Below are 18,834 nucleotides of genomic sequence, written 5' to 3' on the forward strand. Positions count from 1 at the left end.
AGGAAAAAATAAAAAGCAGGGTATAGTACTATATTTTCTATATAGTTCTATTATATAAAAAATATAAATATGCAAAGTAAAAGACCCAATGAAAATAAGCCAAAACCATGAGTGCTTTTTTCCTGAAATGTGGGTAATTTATGCTTTACTTTTTATATTTCCTGATTCTTTCAGGTTTTCAATAATAAGTATACAACAGTTTCGTTTTTTAAATTAATGTAAACAGCCCTATAAAGGACAGCATGTCAGTTGGACCATGCTAAAACACTCCTGACTGTGAGTTGGAATTGCTTCCCTACAACATCTATCCACAGGTCCCAGGTCTACTTTCTAGAGTTACACAGAGTAAGTCTACAACTTCTGCAGAGGTATTTCAAGAAGGTCAGTTAGCAACCTTCCCCACCTCCCACCTCCATAACCCAGCTCCCCCCCACTTCTGTCAATTTCCTCTCTGCCCAACATTTTCAGCTGTTCTCTGTCAGGGTTTCCGATTTCACCAGCCTGCTTACCTTGCTCCAGACAGGCTCCTGTTTAATAAGTTTCCTTTAAAAATGTGATATTCAGAACTAAAGACAGGTCTCCAGAGTTCTAAAACACAGCTACAGTTATGCCACTCCTCTGCTTAAGAGCTTCCAAAGGCTCTTACCAGAAGATCAGACCCACCAGCTTGGCATTAATGCCCTCCTGGATCTGGTTCCAGCCTTTTGTACCTCTAACACACTCTACACCAGTGCTTTCAAGCTATGGGTTGCTATGTATTAGTGTCATGAAATCAATTTTTTGACCAGCATCAAAAAAAAAAAAAAGTAGAATAGAAAATACCAAGTTGCATTGCACATACTAAAGACAATGTCACAGGGTGTACACACACACACACACACACACACACACACACTAGGTTACTAGGTCATAGCTGAAATGTATTTCTTACTGTGAGTGATGATCAAAAAATTTGAAAGCCACTGCCCATGTCAGAGCCACATCAGGCCAGCAGCTTGTCTCCAATCTTGCTTTGTACTGCCTTTGATCCCACTGTTCCCTCAGCTAGGAATTCTCCCTGCTCTCTGCCTACTGAAATCCTTCAGCGTCCTAATAAGACAGCACATCCTCCCTGAAGTGTTCCCCATTTTCCCTCATGTGTGATCCTGAAATGATGCTCTCATACCTTTCTTATAGCACTCAAAACAGCCTGCCTTGGACTGTAGCTTTGTCTGTACACTGAGTTCTTAGAGCACCTGGAGGGCAGGGCTGTGTCTTACCCACCTTTGGGTCCTTCAAAGACCCAGAAGTATAGTGAACCGGATTGATGCTCAATAAATGTCTCCCCAACTGAATATTTTCTCTATCTCCTTCCAGGAACATTTTCTGGTGTGCTTCCTCCTTCTATTTTCTTGACCATAGGCCCCAGTAGGCATAAGATCTGTGTCCTGGGGCCCACGTTATCTACAGTGGTGCCTCTAAAAACCAGTCTGTCCTGAAAGTGTTCATCTTTCTTGAGGAGCAATAAGAGAAATAAACATATTTCTATCCATTTTAAAGATCTCTCCTTTATTTGAGAGCGTATCTCTCCTATACTTTTGCTGTTAAGATGTATTTTTATGGAGCAATGTTGACGATAAATCAGAAAATAATAGTTGATTTCTACTGTGTGTGTGCTAATTGTCTTTATTTGGCAAAATAAAAAGCTGATAATTCTATATTCGTCTTTAAAAAGATTAAAATTAAAAATTACTGGTTGCAAAGTCCAAAAGCTTGGGAATCAACTACCCTTTCTGGGCTGGCTGAAGATAGGTTCACTTTCTTAAATGCTAGATAAATTCACTCACATAGGGCTGGAGGAGGGTTTCTCTTCTCATCTCACGGACTACTATTTATTGGTCTACTCTCCTTCTCTGACGTTTCCACTCTCCAGTTCCTAACGATGTTAATCACGCCAGAAGTCCCTGGGGTGAGACAGTGTATCTCTGGCCCTTTAAATGGGGGCGTGGTGTAGAGGGGCGGACCGCCCAGGAGAGACTCGGGTGAGAAGAGGAAAGCGGAAGCGTGGCCACTGGGTAGATACTGCGCGTGCGTGGGGCTAGAGCGGGGGGCGGGTCACGTGGGGTGGGGGTCCTGGGCTGGAAGGGCTGAGAGCTAAGGTAACGAATCTCCGGAGAGCGGGCCAACGGGGTGGGGGCAGTGGTGGGGGGCTGTACCCGGGGCGGGAGGAGAACGCGTGCCAGGTCCTTGAGCCCTTTCCCCCGCGCGACAGCGGGGCGGCCTTGGAGTGGCTGACCGAGCGGCCCCTGATGGGCTAACTGGACCAGGGCCCACCGTCCGGGCGGGGTTGACTCTGGGGCGGAGGAGAGTGTCCTGTGTTTGGCCTGGAACTGGGTTAGGCAGTTTCCACTTGTTGGTTCCAAAGAATGTGAAGCTGAGGTGCAGGTGTACCCGCTTCCCCAGATTGTGAGACTTGGAGGCCGGTAATCACTCCCCTCCCGCAGCGGAACAGGTGTGTAGCGCGCCTTTGGGGTCTGGGGCGCAGGTGTAGGCTCCTCCATCCCTCGAGGCCTGGGATAAGTGTGCTTCCCGAGTGTGAGGCAGAAGCTTAGATGGGGTGTCCATCTAAGGATTGGTGCGCACCCTGTGAGGCTCGGTCCAGTTTCTCTCTGCTTGCAAAGTGTGCCCCAGAGTGAGGGCAGCACGGGACACGTGGGTCTCTGACGATCGAGGCCATTCCTGTGTCCTGGTTAGTTCTCCAAGTGTGGTACTTGGGGAAGGAGTGGTGGGGCAGATGGAAACAGAGCTGCCTAAAATGTTTGGGTGTGTTTCAAAGGAGGAAAGGTGCGATGAAGTAGTATCAGTGAGAGAGGTTTCATGGCTACGGGTGGTCAGGAACTGCTGGGGAGCCTTCTCCAAACAGGCATGCCTCCTTCATACCCTGCTAATATTAGATTGATACTAGAATGGTCAGGAAGGCTGTGTCCTCTACCACACTCCCTGACCCACAGCAAACAAACCAAACATGGTTGGTAACTTCTGGTGCCAACTTTACTCCAGATGTCTGCGATTAGGAGATAAATTAAGTATCAGGTGTGTGTTTCAAGTATCTCTAATATAAATGGGGATGGAGGCTCTACATATGTTTGTGTAATATATGGGTTTGCTCATGGTTAAATTTAAAAAGAGTAGCTATGGAAATCTCTGTCAATAGCTGGTGTGTTCCATAGAATGCAGAATAACGATAAATGGGAGAAGAAATTCTGGTTGAACTGTTGGCTTCGTATGTCAAAGAGACATGTGAGGAAATTTTTTCCAGAGGTCAAGGGAATAGTATGTTGATTATCCTTTATACATTTCCTTTGTACCTGGACCAGCATCAGCAGATGGATGTTTTCTGTCTTCCAGAATATTGGGACCTCTTGGTGATTTTTCAACTCTTTCCCACCCTTTCATAGACATATCAACCATTGTGACACCAAATGTCAGTTATGTATGTGAATGAAAAGTAAGGCCTTTTGAACTTAAGTACGTTTAACTTTTGTTTATAGTTTTCACAGAGTTTAGATAACATCTTCTCTTAACCTACAGCTTCGGGTGTCATCTGTATATATTTGTAAGAACAAACTGTTCTGTTCTTAAATGAATCTTGAATTAATGTTTGAATTATCTTCATTCTGTATAACAGCCTTTGTGTTACGTCATCCAAGCTTAAGCACCCTAGACAGAAGAGAAATCTCCTACCTCCAATATTTATATGTTTCAGGGAAGGACACTGGTTGGCCAGATTGGATACAAGAATGTCATGTGCTTATTCTTCTGGCCAAGCAGAGAGGGTATTTGATTGGCAGCACCACCAAAATTACATGGTTGAAGTGGAGGAGGAGCAGTCTTCCAAAGGAAAGATGGGTCTGTTTCTGAAGTCCATGAGTAAGGGTGAAACTTGAGCACCCTCAAAAAGTACCTTGAAAATTGAGTACCCTGGGAAGGAGTCATGTTGGAGACTGATCTCTCAGGAAGTCCAGCACGGCCAGTTTTTGCTCCATGTTGGAACAGCATGCTGTGTGTTACTTTGAGCACAGGTGAAATGGATTGCCGTGTATGAGGCATGCGAGAAGTGAGACTGACCAAAAGGCCAGTGGATACCCACCCCCTCCCCCCATGCATACACTGAAGCTTGTAGTTATTGAGTGGAGCGGTATGCAGAGTCCCTGGCTCTGTGTGAATCATTTCTTTTTTTCTCTTTCCATTTGCCGTAGATAATGGTTGAATTCCTATAAATTGAATGAACATATGATACATTTTCACTGTTTTCATCTTAGCCTATAGGCTGAATTAATGTAAAAAAAACACAAAATACTTGAAATTGTGGAGTTTGTGTCATGTCATACATGAGTGAAATGATCATTTAAAAAAATCAATGTTAGGGATTAAAAAAAAACTCACTTAGATGCAAAGAGGGGAACTTGCAAGGTGGGAGGTTTTGGAGGCAGAATGACTAACCATATCTTATTTTGAATGACCAGAACTGCTGTTTAAGGCTCTGGAAGCCAGTGATGCAGTGTTGCTTGGCTGCTTACCTAGGGAGGGAGGGTGAGGGGGAGGTGGGTAGGTGGATGGATTGGTGGGGTGAATAGCTACTATGTAATTAGGCACTGGGAATACAGTGATGAAAAAAGGGAGATATGGTCTTTGCTTTCCTGGAAACTACATTCCAGTTGAGGGAAGGGAATAGAGGTTCAGACATGAAAAAATGATTACAATGTGGTAAGTGTGGTAAAAGGAGAACAATGTTATATGTGCTTATTAACCAGGAACCTAGTTTAGTTGAGCAGGACAAAAAGAAGCTTTTATGAGGAAGCAGAGTTTTAGCTCATATCTGAAGGATGAATATGATCATCTGTAGTTGACAGGCCTGATTACATAAAGGTAGAACTCAATTATAACTTGGTTTATTATGGCATAGATTCCTGCATGCTATGAGTCAAATAATATCATCTGAAGCTTAACAATTACAGGTAATAAAACTGGTATATTTAATTTGCAGCACAGGTGTTATTCCTATCTTCCAATTCTTGTGTTGATCAGCAGGTATTTATTGAATGTCTACCTAGCTATGCAAGTCAGTGAGCACAGGGATGTGGAGTATACAAAAACACCTGGCCCCGTTTCTGTTGTACAGCTGGGGAGAAAACATGTAGTCACATGGTAAGTTAACTAATGAATCAATATAAGGAAAGTGCCAAGCTGCTGTTCTAAAGAAGACATGCATTCTGGATTCAGAGGATGTTTAGGGAAGGAAGGTTCCCAGAAGGAAGGATGGAAAGAAGGAATTTAGATAAATGGAAGGAAGAGGAAAGGGAAGGTGAATTAGTGTGAGCAGACATGGAAGGAAAGTGGTAGCTATTCTTTTTGTTTTTTTGGGCTGCGTTGTGTCTTCGTTGCTGCGTGCGGGCTTTCTCTAGTTGCCACGAGTGGGGGCTGCTCTTGGTTGCGGTGCGCAGGCTTCTCATCACGGTGGCTTCTCTTGCGGAGCACGGTCTCTAGGTGCACAGGCTTCAGTAGTTGTGGCACGCGGGCTCTAGAGCGCAGGCTCAGTAGTTGTGGCACATGGGCTTAGTTGCTCTGCGGCATGTGGGATCTTCCCGGACCAGGGATCGAACCCGTGTGTCCCTTGCATTGGCAGGTGGATTCTCAACCACTGAGCCACCAGGGAAGTCCTCAAAGTTATTCTTGAAGGACTCTGAATACAAATAACTTTAGTTGTAAAGGAACTGTTATTCTGCCTGGAATGGCTTAGAATTTGGAATTTTATCCTGTAGGCATTGGGAGCTGTTAAAAAAGAGTCCATTTACCAGAGAAAGATAATAGAAAACTAAATAGAAGTTAATTCTCTATTACATTTTTCTTCACAAAACAAACCACAAGAAGATAAAACAAAACAAAGAAATGGAAGAAGAGAAATACTTGGATTGGGAAGACCAGAAACAAAGTTGACGTGTAAAATTGCTTTCATATCATGATTTTGTGATATCTTTCAGGGGATGTAGTATATTAAAAAAAAAAACTTGATTTGATTTCAGTGTAATGTGAAAACTGTCTCATATAGCGCTTTTGGGAGGAAGAGAATGTCAGTGAATAAATAGGATCCTGAAACTTGAGAACAGTTGGGAATGTCTGCCAAGGTTAAAAAAACTGGTGGAAGACTTCCTCATTTACCTGGCCTAATATAGATCACATTCTAGAGTCTTATTCAGTTGGCCAGTGTCGTAATGGGGTCATTGCTGTTTATATGGTACACATCTTTTTTTTTTTTTTTTTTTTTTTAGATGGTCCTTGCATCTTTTATTCATTGGTCGGGAATAATTAAGAGGGAGTAGCCTTGGGAACTGTCGGGATGTCAGATGATCTTTGGTTGGAACTATTAAAGTATTAGTTTATGAACACTCAGAAATGGACAGCATACTGGGTAATCATGATTCTGTGATATGCATTTTCTGTTAGGTTAATCTGATTTCATGTAACCTATTGTGTAGTCTGAAGGTACTCTCTGGCATGGCATCCCCTTAAGAACTGTAAAAACACTAGATCTCAGGATGGTTGGGTGAAAACTAGTTATAGAATTGTATCTTGAGAGGAAATTATCAGTAGTGCGTTTCTTTGTACTGGGATAGAACTTAAGTGATATCTGAAGGCAGTATCCGCGTCGAGTGTGTAATATCAAGCATCATATATTAAGCATTTCATCATTGGTCTGCATATTGGAAGAGTTTGATCAATAAATATTTGGGCAACACCAGGTGACAAGGGAGGGGTTAGTATTTCAGAATGTTGGTGATGTGGCCAGAAACAAATTAATTGAATTTGTTAGTGTATTTGTTTTCTGTTCCTGCTGTAACAAATTACCACAAATTTACTGGCTCAAAAAAACAGAGATTTATTATTTTACATTTCTGTAGTGTACAAGTCCTGCACTGGTCTTACTAGGCTAAAATCAAACTGTGGCAGGGCTGGGGTCCTTCTGGAGACTCTAGGAGAGAGTCCATTTCCTTGTCTCTTGCAGTTTCTGGAGACTGCCTAAATTACTTGGCTCCTGGCACCCTTCCTATATCTTCAAAGCCTGCAACATAGCATTTCTCTGACCCTGCTTCTGTTGTCACATCTCTTCCTCTGACACTCTCTTCTGCCCCTTTCTTCAACTTTTAAAGACTCTGTGGTTACGTTGGGCCCATCTGGATAATCCAGGATAATCGCCCCAACTCAAGATACTAATTTAATCACATCTACAAAGTTCCTTTTGACGTGTAAGGTAACATCGTCTGGGGATTAGGATGGGCATTGTTGGGTACTATTATTCTGCCTACCACAGGTAGATTCAGGCCCAGCTCAATTTCAGAAGCTGCTCTAGTGAACTCTCCTTCTCAAAAAAAATCTGACCTTTTGATTCAGTAAGTCTATTTGGGTTGGAAAAATTTGCTAACATAAAGAAAGAAATAACTCCTGGTAAGTGACAAAAGAGGAAGTTGATGTACAAAAAGGCATAATTTTAGAATGAGTTAATAGTATAATTAAAAGTTTTTATTAAGTGTCTCTGATGCTCTGCTGGGACCTGTACTAGTCTTAGACAGACAAAACCCCTACCATTCAGCTCATGAGGAAACTTCTAATATGGTATCAGAAGTATATCCTTCTGGTAAGGTAGCCTTCTGATATGCTTAGCCGTGGCTAGACTTTTACAAAAGTACCAGATCTTGTTTCAGGGTCTTTAACTTTAGAAGAATTTGGAAATCTTGAGGAAATTTTAAATTTATTGAAAACCTAAACTGTGTCCAGGCATTATTCTAAGTGCTTTACAGTCATTATATCATTTATTCTTCACAGTAACTCTGCAAAATAGGTAGTTGCATTCCTAAGAGTTAGGACTCTAATTGTAAGTGACCCCCACCTCCCCCCTCCGAAAAAAGGAAGAATTGGGAGAGTATGTTGGCTTATGTAGCCAAAATGCCAGAAAGCTGTGGCCAGAGCTAACATCATAAAAGACTGGAACCTGGAGCCTGAATGATATCAGGACACTCGTTCCTTCTCTTCTCCGCTTCTGTTTATAGATTGCTTTCATTCTTGCTAGAGAATTTGTACCTAGAGTGTAAATTCTGCTGATAGAGGCAGATCTCCAGTGACAGATGCATAGTAGATGTTTAGTTGATACGTGTTGAATAAATGACCTCCTTTTCTGCAGAACAGGATGGGGTGGAGGGTGGGGAATATTGCTCAGCCTTATTATTCATTGTTTAAAGAACAGTGGAAATGGCTCTTCCTTACCAGTTCCATTTTAGTGAATCCTGGTGAAGGACCCTGGCTATATTGTGCAATCTCTGTTACTAGGGGCTTTTTGATTGGCAGCCTCTACAAGAACCACATGGTTTGAAGGAGGCTTTCCCAGAACAAGCGGTGATGCCCTGGGCAAACAGCACAAATGGCCACAATATTTCATCTTACAGATGTAGAAATAGAGGGGCTCAGAAAGGGTAGACAAATTGACCAAGGTCATAGATAGGAATTGGTAAACCCCGATTCAAATATGGTTTTAATTGACTCTTTGGTTTATGTTCTTTCCAGTTTGCCGCCACATCACACTAACAGGAGCTCGGTGAAGTGAAGGTTGGAAATGAAGTAGGGTAGCATGGCAGGACGATGTTATTTTTTCAGAGAATGCTTGATTTCTTGAAACTTCTTCAGTGCGGTGTTGGTGTTCACAGATGCTGAGCTATTCTGAGAACCTTTCATTAACTCCAGATAGAAGATATAAAAAGAACCAGGAAAAACTTGTTTTCCTTTCTGAGTTATTTTGGGGACACAAATGTGAAGAATGAAACATTTTAGGTTATTGAATCATTTAAAGTTTTTGTTCTTGTTATGTGGTCTTTTCCACTATTTAAAAAAATGTGTAAGGATAAAACTTTACTCAGGAAACACTGAATGTGAATTTGTGCATGCTTGCAAACATTCCTTGACTAATTGAAATCATTTTTGCTAAGTGGTACAAATAAGAGTGAACTTTATTAAGAAGTAATTTGTCATGAGCCAATTCAGTCTTCTTTGAAGAAGGGCTTGTAAACGCTAATATTGCTCCTGCCTTTGGCTCATTGCAAAAGGAGAAGTACATTTAGTACCCGAGATGGGAAAGATGCTTTCAAATGTTGCCAGTTACAGAGTGCCCTCAGCTATGTCTTCTAGGAATGTAGTTGATAGCATGTGTTTGTAGGACAGAGCGTTAGAGTCTGTCTTCTGCAACATGTGAAAGGAATTAGTCTGTTTGGTAATGTACCAAATGTACTAGCTAGAAAAGTTGGTTTCATCTCTTGAAAAATCAGTCTTCATGAGTCTGCATGTCTTTCTTATGCACAGTAGATATTCATTTTTAAAAATATGATAAAAAGAAATATTGAAGGAAGTGAAATTCATTTTAAGTGTACTAAAAAAATGACCCTAATCAGATAAAATTGTTAGTGAGTTTTGGGCATGTTATTTTATTTTTTAACTTATTATTTTTTTTAAATGTTCCTTAAACTCACCAGCATACAGATGTGAGCAGGCACTCTTCCCACACTCACATTGTATCATGAGTGCATGTTTTTTTTTTTTTTTAATAAATTTATTTATTTTAGGCTGCGTTGGGCCTTCGTTGCAGGTGGGCTTTCTCTAGTTGTGGCGAGCGGGGGCTACTCTTCATCACGGTGCACGTGCTTCTCATTGCGGTGGCTTCTCTTGTTGTGAAGCACAGGCCCTAGAGCGCATGGGCTTCAGCAGTTGTGGCGCGTGGGCTCAGTAGTTGTGGCTCGCGGGCTCTAGAGCACAGGCTCAGTAGTTGTGGCGCACGGGCTTAATTGCTCCGCAGCATGTGGGATCTTCCTGGACCAGGGCTCGAACCTGCGTCCCCTGCATTGGCAGGCGGATTCTTAACCTCTGCGCCACCAGGGAAGTCCCTGGGCATGTTATTTTAAAAAGAACAATAACAACAACTAATTCTCAACTCCCTTTAAAAAAATTAATTCTTTCAGTGGCTCGGAGGTTGTCAGCCTTTTTTTCTGCCTTCACTTCAGTAAGGAATAAGAGTAAGAGAAGTTCGTTTGGTGGGGGAAGTTTGGTGGTGGTGGTGATTATGCCCTCTGTGGGCAGTATGTAGTTTGAAAAAGCTTTCTACTGAGAATTACCGCTAGTTGTTGGGTACTGTGGAAAACACCTAGTCTAGAAAACAAAATGACCTTTGTTTTTATTATCATCATTACTATGGCATTGTTTCTATTTTCATATGTTTGCTTCTTTATTCTAAACAGGAAGAGCTAAGTGATGGACTTTTTAAAGTTTGGTTACTTGTAGCCTAATTATAACACAAACTAAAAACATTTAAGGGCAGATTTAATCGTTAAACTTACAATTTTTTTCCCCAAAAATATTTTTAGTTTTCTAGAAATTTTGCAGACAGCTGTTTTCTAGACAGCTTTTTAAGTAAACCAGATTACCTCTTTCTTTTTGATATGGTATTATATCATTTAGAGCTGTGAAAAATACAAAAAAATTGCATACATGTTTTTCTTTAGTATTTCAGTTTTCCCTGAAAATGTCTGTTTGTCTTTAACTAGCCATCTTTCTAGAACTCTCTAGTCAGCTGTAGAATTACTTTATCCTGGCATCATTGTTGTCTCCCCTAATAGATCTGAACCTTTAGATTTGCTAGTGTCCTGTTAAGTGACTAGCTATCCATTCTGTGCCCTCTGTGTCTGCACTAAGTTCCCTTAGAGGTCTATGGCCTTGTATGGATGACAGTGACAAAACTGGGCTACATGCTTATCTTCAAGGAGAACTGGAGATATGCTCTGGTTTGGGAATGTGAAGAAGGGGTTAATTGCACCTTTTGGCACCAGTTACCCTCTTGTTCTTAGGTACATAAATCTAGTTGGTACCAGGTCTAGTGGCTGAGCTTGCCCCAAGTCTGTCACTATCACCAGACTTAGGACTTCGGGTGGTGGACCACTTCCTAGCCTCCTGAGTCAGATGTTCCTCCTTTGTGCTCCCATAGAAACCCTCCCTGCATATCATAGCCCATACCCTAGGATTGATTTCTGTTTGCCTGTAGTCAGATGATTGAGTGAAGAATCAGTTTCCACAGAAGTCTGACCCAGTAACTCTTTGGAATGTCCAGTTGAGGAAATCTAAATGATAAATATTTTTTCTTTTTTGAAAAGAGATCATCATTCAGTTCATCATGATCTGAGCCCAAAAAACAGAACAAAACAAACAAAAACTTGCTTGGATTGACCAAATACAGTTATTAAAAGTAAACATGGACAATGAACCAGACCATGAAAATGTGGAACAGAGCCTCTGTGCCAAGACTACTGATGAAGAACTGAATAAGTCTTTCAGTCTGGAAGCTTCACTTTCAAAATTCTCCTACATAGATCTGGACAAGGAACTGGAGTTCAAAAATGATCTGGTAAAAATTCAGCTTTTGTCAGGTTTGATGTTTAACCAAAATGTTGGTTAGAGTGTAGTTTATGATCCAAAGACTCTAAATATATCATTTTTTGCATAGATTAATAGGCATCTATATACAGTTTTATGCGATAATATTACTCTTCATTTGTATACCTCATTACAGTTTATGAAACACTTTAATACATCTTCTCATTTGAGCTTCACAACACTGATACTCCATTTTGTGGGGGAAGAAACTGAAGTGCAGCTATGTTGAATGATGTCTCAATATCATAGATCTAGTGGTAGGTTTAGAATTCTTGTGCAGTGATTTTTTTCCTCATTGGTTTGATATTAATAGGTTTTTGTGGCCATGAGACTATTTAATGACAAGTTGTTTGACCTAATCATCCACCACCATAATTTATGAAATACTAAGAAATGCAGAGTCAGACCTTTGTGTATTGCTTATGGCTTATGTCTAAACTTAGAAAATTAGGGCTTGTCATAAGAAATGCTGTTTTGTCTTGTTTAAGAAAGCAGATGCCAAAGCCCTTCAACAGAAGCTTTCTGGAAAGGGCTGTCAGGATGGTGGCATCAGTGCATATTTGTCCTTGATAATCACTGAATATGCGGATAGTCTGTAGTCTTTTGACCTGACCCTTTCTATCATAGATTATTGAGTTGGCTGTCTGTGTGAAGAGTTTGGTGGTATGTTTGTCTCTTAATTGATAATGGTTCTAATCAATTAAAACGCCCTCACAGTTATAAGAGGGAAAGCATTATTATGTGAGCATTAATTTCTTTTCTCTATTTAGATTGATGATAAGGAGTTTGATATTCCTCAAGTTGATACTCCTCCAACACTGGAAAGCATACTAAATGAAGTAAGTATATACTAGTGATCGCTATCATTTTATGGCATTGATTTGAATACTTCTGGGTTATAGTGTATGTCTCTAGACCTGCATTGTCGAATATGGGAGCCAATAGTCACGTGTGACAATTTAAATTTAAATTGATTACAGTTAAATAAAAATTAAAACTTCATTTACTCAGTTATACAGGGCACACTTCAAGTGCTCAATTGTCACATGTGGCTAGTGGCTACTGTAGTGAACAGCATAGATACAGAATATTTCCATTATTGCAAAAAGTTCTGTTGGACATGCTGATCTAGGTTGTGAGCTTCTCAAGGACAGAAGCTATGTCTTGTTCATCTCTGTGCCCAGTACAATGCCTCATACTTGGTAGATTAAAGAAATGTTTTAGTAAGTGAGTTGAAATACTAAATTCATGACACTTTTGAGATTTGTGTTATGTTTTGATAATGTTATCTCTACCAGTGATATTCAAATAGCTCATCCTCTGATACAAAAGAGCATCTGCAGCCTTGTAATGCACTTCATCACTGTTCTATATAAAGAAAATGAAGCCTCCATAGTTTATCTTGTGAATACCATCTCTATTAAAAAGGTTTTTAGAGTTATGAAATGATGTTCCTGTCTGAATTAGCAGATCATAAAGGCTTTATAAAGGAACTCTGTGAAAGTACATGTTGGTGAAGTGTGCCAGTTTTTTTGTACCCTGCATCTGCTGACAATTCTTCAACTCAGTCTTCTTGATCTTTTAAAAACTTGCTTAAGACTCCCATTGGAGGCTTTAGCTTCTAATTTGAGAAAGATTTTTTAAAATCTATTTCAGATACATAGTTGTGTTTTCTAAAAGATAATGATTCAAAGCTTCCTCAATAGAAATGCCCACTGACCCCATAGGTCTGAGTGGGTTGGGCCCTGGTCTTTATTACTTCTTTATCTATACTTGCAAACTACTTTCTCAGTGAATTGTATCTTTTATTTTTCTTTTATTTCTTTTTTTAAAAATATCAGCTTGATGTCGCTGTTTCTTTGAATGGATTTTAACTTCAGAAATGTTATGTATGATCTGTGTTAATAAGACTTAAGCGTTTTTAATTTTGACAAAGAAGGCTTTGGTCAATGAAAGAATATCCTGTTACAGTGATATTTATTTATTGCTTCCTAGTATAGAGGAAATCTTTCATTTAGCGATGAAGAGATTAATTTTAGTCAGTTTGGATAACATGGTCTTAATCACATATTATTTCAATTACTAAGTGAGGAATAAAAATAATCTTAGAGGACTGTGTACAAAGCCCTATTTGTACATCTTTATATAATAATGGCAAAGAAAATAATGCTCATGAATGAGACTGTAGTTCATAATGAAGGAAAACTGTCTTTGCAATATTTACTTACCTACTAGTAACAGTAAGTATAGTCATTAGTGGTTTACTGAGACGATAATACTGTTATCATCCTCAATAGTAATTTGGGTGCCTTGTGTATTTGGGTCATAGTGTTAGATGCTGGGATTATAAAGTGCTGCATGACAGTCTCTGACTTTGAGAGAGAAATAGGACTGGAAATTGGCCAGCTTTCACACCACCAGGGAGCGAGGCAAGGGAATAAGTGAAAGTAAAAATAATTTAAGTTGTAGAATGTTATGAAGAGAAAAGGGGGGAAGAAGTATTAAAGAAAATGATTTTAAGAAAGAAAAAAAAGACAGAAGTAGAAAGTGTAAATAAATAAGCACTTACTCCAGGATATGTGGGTGCATATAGTCTATGAAGTTCGTTAATATCAACCTGACGAGGTGCTAGGAAGAAGTGGACATCCAAGATATTTTACAGAAAGTTAGAGATGGCTGAGACATCCTAAATCTCAGAATTTAGGGCATGAAATAATGTTACTAGGCCTTGTCATCCTTTGAAACTATGCTACTTCTGAGGTTTTTAATTTTGAAATTTTGTTCTCTAATCCTAACAGTCCTCCCCCTACCCCCACGTTCTCTTAACCTCCATTAAACCTGCTCCTTGACCTCCTCAGGACCAAGTCTCTTGATCCTTCTTATTCTCCCAGTCTCTTAGAGTAGCCCTGGCTTCACTTCAGTTCTACTGTTGGATTGTGCAGCCAGAAATTTCTTTTCAACGTTTAATTGAGGTACAACATATAGGTACATATAGAAAAAGTGCACAGGTCGTAAGTGTACTGCTTGGTGAATTTTCACAAACAGAATGCGCTGTGTAACCAGAGTCCAGATGAAGAAATAAAACATTACTAGCACCCCAGAAGCTCCTCTTGTGCTCCTTCAGTACCCAACCAGGATAATCACTATCCTGACTTCTACCGGCATTGACTGCCTTGGCTGCTTTGAACTTCATATAAATGGAATTGTACAGTATGTGCTTTTGTGCATCTGACTTATTTCCCTCAATATTGTGTTTTTAGATTTATTCATATTTTTGCTGCATGCAATTGTTCATCCATTCCCATTGTTGTATAAAACTCTTTATGTTATATACCATTATTTATTCATTCAACTGTTTATGGGCAGTTTTATAGTTTCTGGTTTCTGGCTGCTATGAAAAGTGCTGCTGTGAATATTCTTATTCATATCTTTAGATATATACACACATGTGTACACATACATGCACACGCACTCACACACACATTTCTGTTGGGTATGTACCTAAGAGTAGAATTGCTAGGTCATCAGGTATGGGCATGTTCGGCTTTGGTTGATACTGCCACAGGTTTCTCAAAGTGGTTGTGATAATATATACTTCCTACAGCAATATATGGAAGTTCTGGTTACCATATCCTCATCAACTTTTGAATTTTTCTCTCTTTGTCACTTTAGCCATTCATACTTGTAGGTGTGTAGTGGTATCACATCATAGTTTTAATCTGAATTTTCCGGAAGACTGATGAAATTGGGGTACCTTCATATGTTCTGGCCATTTGGATATCTCTTTTGTGAATTGCTTTTTCATGTCTTTTGCCCACTTTCCTACTGAATTGATTTTTTAAAAACTTATTTATAAGAGTTCTTTATATTTGATGGATATAAGCTTTTTATTAGATATATGTATTGCAAATATCTTCTTCCATTCTGTGGGTTACTTTTTCACTATCTTAATGGTGTCTTTTGATGAGCAGAAGTTCTTAGCAGTAGTTCAGCTTATTAAATTTTTCTGTTATGATTAGTTTTTTGGTGCGTCCAGTTGAAGAAAATTTTCCAAAGTCATGATGATGCTATCTTATTTTGTTTTAAAATCTTTATTGTTCTGCCTTTCACATTAGATCTGCAATTAATCTGAAATTTTTGTGTGTGATGGTGTGCGGTATGAGGCAGCAGCACTTACTGAGCACCATTCTTTTCTGAGGTGTCACTTCTGTTTTAAATCAGGTGATCATATATGTGTGGGTGTGATTTCATGGGTCTTTCTATACTTGCCCCAATAGCACACTCTAATGTCTGAACCTTTATAATAGGTCTTGATATCTAGCAGTTTCAAATCTTCCAGCTTTGTTGTTGTTCTTCAAGATTGCCTTGCTTATTCTTGGTCTTTTTCATTTCCACATAAGTTTGAGAATCACTTTACTAGTTTACACACACACACATACACCCCAGCTGAAGTTTGATAGGCTTGTGTAGATTTTACACATCAATTTGTGAGAATTGATATCTCTACTGTGTAGCTAGTAATTTTAAATTCAGCCTTATTGATACCCTCAATTCTCTTCCTCATTTCCACACCCCCCCCCCCCCCCCCCCCCCCACTTATCCTGTAAGCCCTCAACCCTGGCTTAATTTAGCTAATCTGTTTTCTTTAAGTATGTCTCTGGGCTGCTTAAGAAAATCAGATAAGATACTGATTGACTCTCTTGCTTAAGACCTTGGTGCTGCAGTTCTTATTTATGAATTGTTTCTGTTACCGTTCCCTATGGTAGTCCTTCCATTCTTGTACAGCTCTCAAGTAACACAGTAGCTCCTTGCTAACCCTCATCCTGTTCTTAGCAATCTTGTGTGTGGAGATATCTGAAAAACAGTCAGAAATATGGCCTAAACCGCAAGAGAAATGTTGGTACTAAAGATACAGACTTTGGAGTCATTAGCATGACATCATACTTGAAACTATAAGTATGGATTAGCTTGTTCATATAGGAAGTGTGTGAAGTAGGAAGAGACAAGAATATAATCCTGGGGAACAACATCACCTAAAGGTTGGGCTGAGGACAAGTAGAGAACATGACTGATAGAAGAGGCCACATAAGTTGGAGGAGTAGCAAAGAGATGTATTGGAAACCAAGGGAAGAGAAAGTTTCAAGAAGTGGGGCATGGCCAGTAGTGTTAAGTGATGTGTGCAGGACAAGAGCATGCTAACGGAAAATAGGCTGGTGGATTTGACTAGTAACTTCAGCAAGAATAGTAGTCAGTAGCTGGTAATGGGTGGAGAAAATGGAGGTAATGAGTATGGACTGCTCCGCTCTCTTAAGAATATGAATGGAAATGATAAGGCAGAAGGTAGTCTGGCTGAAAGAGAAGGTACGATCAGAACTTTTTTCTTTAATGTCTGTTGCCTAGAATCAGCTTGTTCAAAGCTAAACTCATTCTGCTTTATCTGCTATTCTTTTTGCTTTCTTATCTCAGTTAGTAGTATCACCTTTTGCTAGTTGCTCAAGCTGGAAACCTTGGAATCTTCTTTGACTACTTTCTTAACCCCCCCCAACCCCCCAAAACACACTGTTTAAATGGTAACCAGGAATTTTGGATTTTACCTCAGTAATGTCTCTTTCCTTATTCCTTCTCTTGACCCCTTCTGCTGCATTCCTTGACTGAACTCTCCTCTCTTTCCTTGACATTGCAATAGCCATCTTGCTGGTTCTTATTAGTCGCCCTGCCTGTCTCCCCCTCTACCCCCATCCATCTTCATACTGCCCCATTTATCTTTCTAAAGCATGTTTCCCATCATGTGTACATTTTTTAAAGATCTCAGTTGCCTTCCCACTGCCTATTATATATAGTACATTAATTTATTAAGTAAATGGGTACTGATTATGTGTCAGGCATTGTACTAGGCACTAGGGTTACAGTGGTGGACATATAGGGCCCTCCTGTCACCTAGCTTAATGGAATATAGACTTTTACAATTTGGATCCCACTTATCTTTCTAGGATCACCTCTAACTCCTACTCAAATACTCCATTCATTTTAGACTACTTCCTTTTTCATGGGCAAAATTCATATTTTGAAATCACTGTGTTTGCACATGCTGTTTCCAACCCAGAATGCCTTTCTTCTGTCTGCTTGTCATATTTCTTAAGGTAAACTATCTATAGTCAGGTGGTATTTATTTTCTTCAATTAGCCATTGGCTGTTAGTTAACTAGTAAAGCATCTATACAGGTTTGAATTTTAAGAAATATTTGGCAGCTAACAATAATCTGCATAACTGCTCCTACTTCTTCCAGCTACAAGAAAGAAATTTTTGGAGTGAACTCTTTGTAGGGAGAGATAACTAGAGTTGAAATTTAATTCTGTACTATGCCTCTCTGGTCAACAACAATGCGTGGAAAAGGGGTGAAAAACAGAATAAGTATATGAGTGTTTTGGAGAAACCCATTAACGCCTATTTGACTTATAGAGTATTTGGAGTTTTGAATTTATTTATCATGTTTTTCTAATTTAGACTGATGATGAAGATGATTCTTTTGTTCTTGAAGATCCTACATTGTTAAATATTGATACTATTGATTCTCACTCCTATGATACTTCGTCTGTGGCAAGCTCAGATAGTGGCGACAGGACCAACTTAAAAAGGTAAATATCCTTTTATTTTTTTCTTCTTTTTTTTAAATTGAAATATAGTTGATTTGCAATGTTGTGTTAATTTCTGCTGTACAGCAAAGTGACTCAGTTATACATATATATACATTCTTTTTCATATTCTTTTCCATTATGGTTTATCCCAGGATATTGAATATAGTTCCCTGTGCTCTACAGTAGGACCTGTTTATCCATTCTATATGGAATAGTTTCCATCTACTAACCCCAAACTCCCAGTTCATTCCCTGCCCCCGCCAAGCAACCACAGGTCTGTTCTCTATGTCTGTGAGTCTCTTTCTGTTTCATAGATAGGTTCATTTGTGCCATATTTTAGATTCCACATAAAGGTGATATCATATGGTATTTGTCTTTCTCTTTCTGACTTACTTAGTATTGATAATCTCTGGTTACACCCATGTTGCTGCAAATGGCATTATTTCGTTCTTTTTTATGGCTGAGTAGTATTCCATTGTATATATGTACCACATCTTCTTTATCCATTCATCTGTTGATGAACATTTAGGTTGTTTCCATGTCTTGGCTATTGTGAATAGTGCTGCTATGAACATAGGGGTGCATATATCTTTTTGAATTATAATTTTGGTCAGATATATGCCCAGGAGTGGGATTGCTGGATCATATGGTAATTCTGTTTTTAGTTTTCTGAGGAACCTCCATACTGTTTTCCATA

The 18,834-nt window shown here is 39.4% G+C and overlaps 1 protein-coding gene across 4 annotated transcripts in view; it reads left to right on the forward strand.

Moving 5' to 3' along the window:
* The first annotated feature begins 1,999 nt into the window (after positions 1 to 1,999).
* The window catches only part of VPS8 (VPS8 subunit of CORVET complex), a 286,912-nt gene continuing 270,077 nt past the window's right edge, over positions 2,000 to 18,834 (forward strand). For 2 of the 4 annotated variants that reach the window (XM_068546384.1, XM_068546387.1), the window contains exons 1-4: positions 2,093 to 2,138; positions 11,223 to 11,473; positions 12,273 to 12,341; positions 18,007 to 18,137. In XM_068546384.1, coding sequence (XP_068402485.1) covers positions 11,321 to 11,473; positions 12,273 to 12,341; positions 18,007 to 18,137 — 353 coding nt within the window. In that variant the 5' untranslated portion in view covers positions 2,093 to 2,138; positions 11,223 to 11,320. Of the gene's footprint in view, positions 2,055 to 2,092; positions 2,139 to 2,443; positions 2,492 to 11,222; positions 11,474 to 12,272; positions 12,342 to 18,006; positions 18,138 to 18,834 lie in introns of those variants that run through there. The other 2 variants (XM_068546385.1, XM_068546386.1) reach the window with 2 other exon arrangements.

Source organism: Eschrichtius robustus, chromosome 6 (assembly GCF_028021215.1).
Source record: "Eschrichtius robustus isolate mEscRob2 chromosome 6, mEscRob2.pri, whole genome shotgun sequence".
Taxonomy (NCBI): domain Eukaryota; kingdom Metazoa; phylum Chordata; class Mammalia; order Artiodactyla; family Eschrichtiidae; genus Eschrichtius; species Eschrichtius robustus.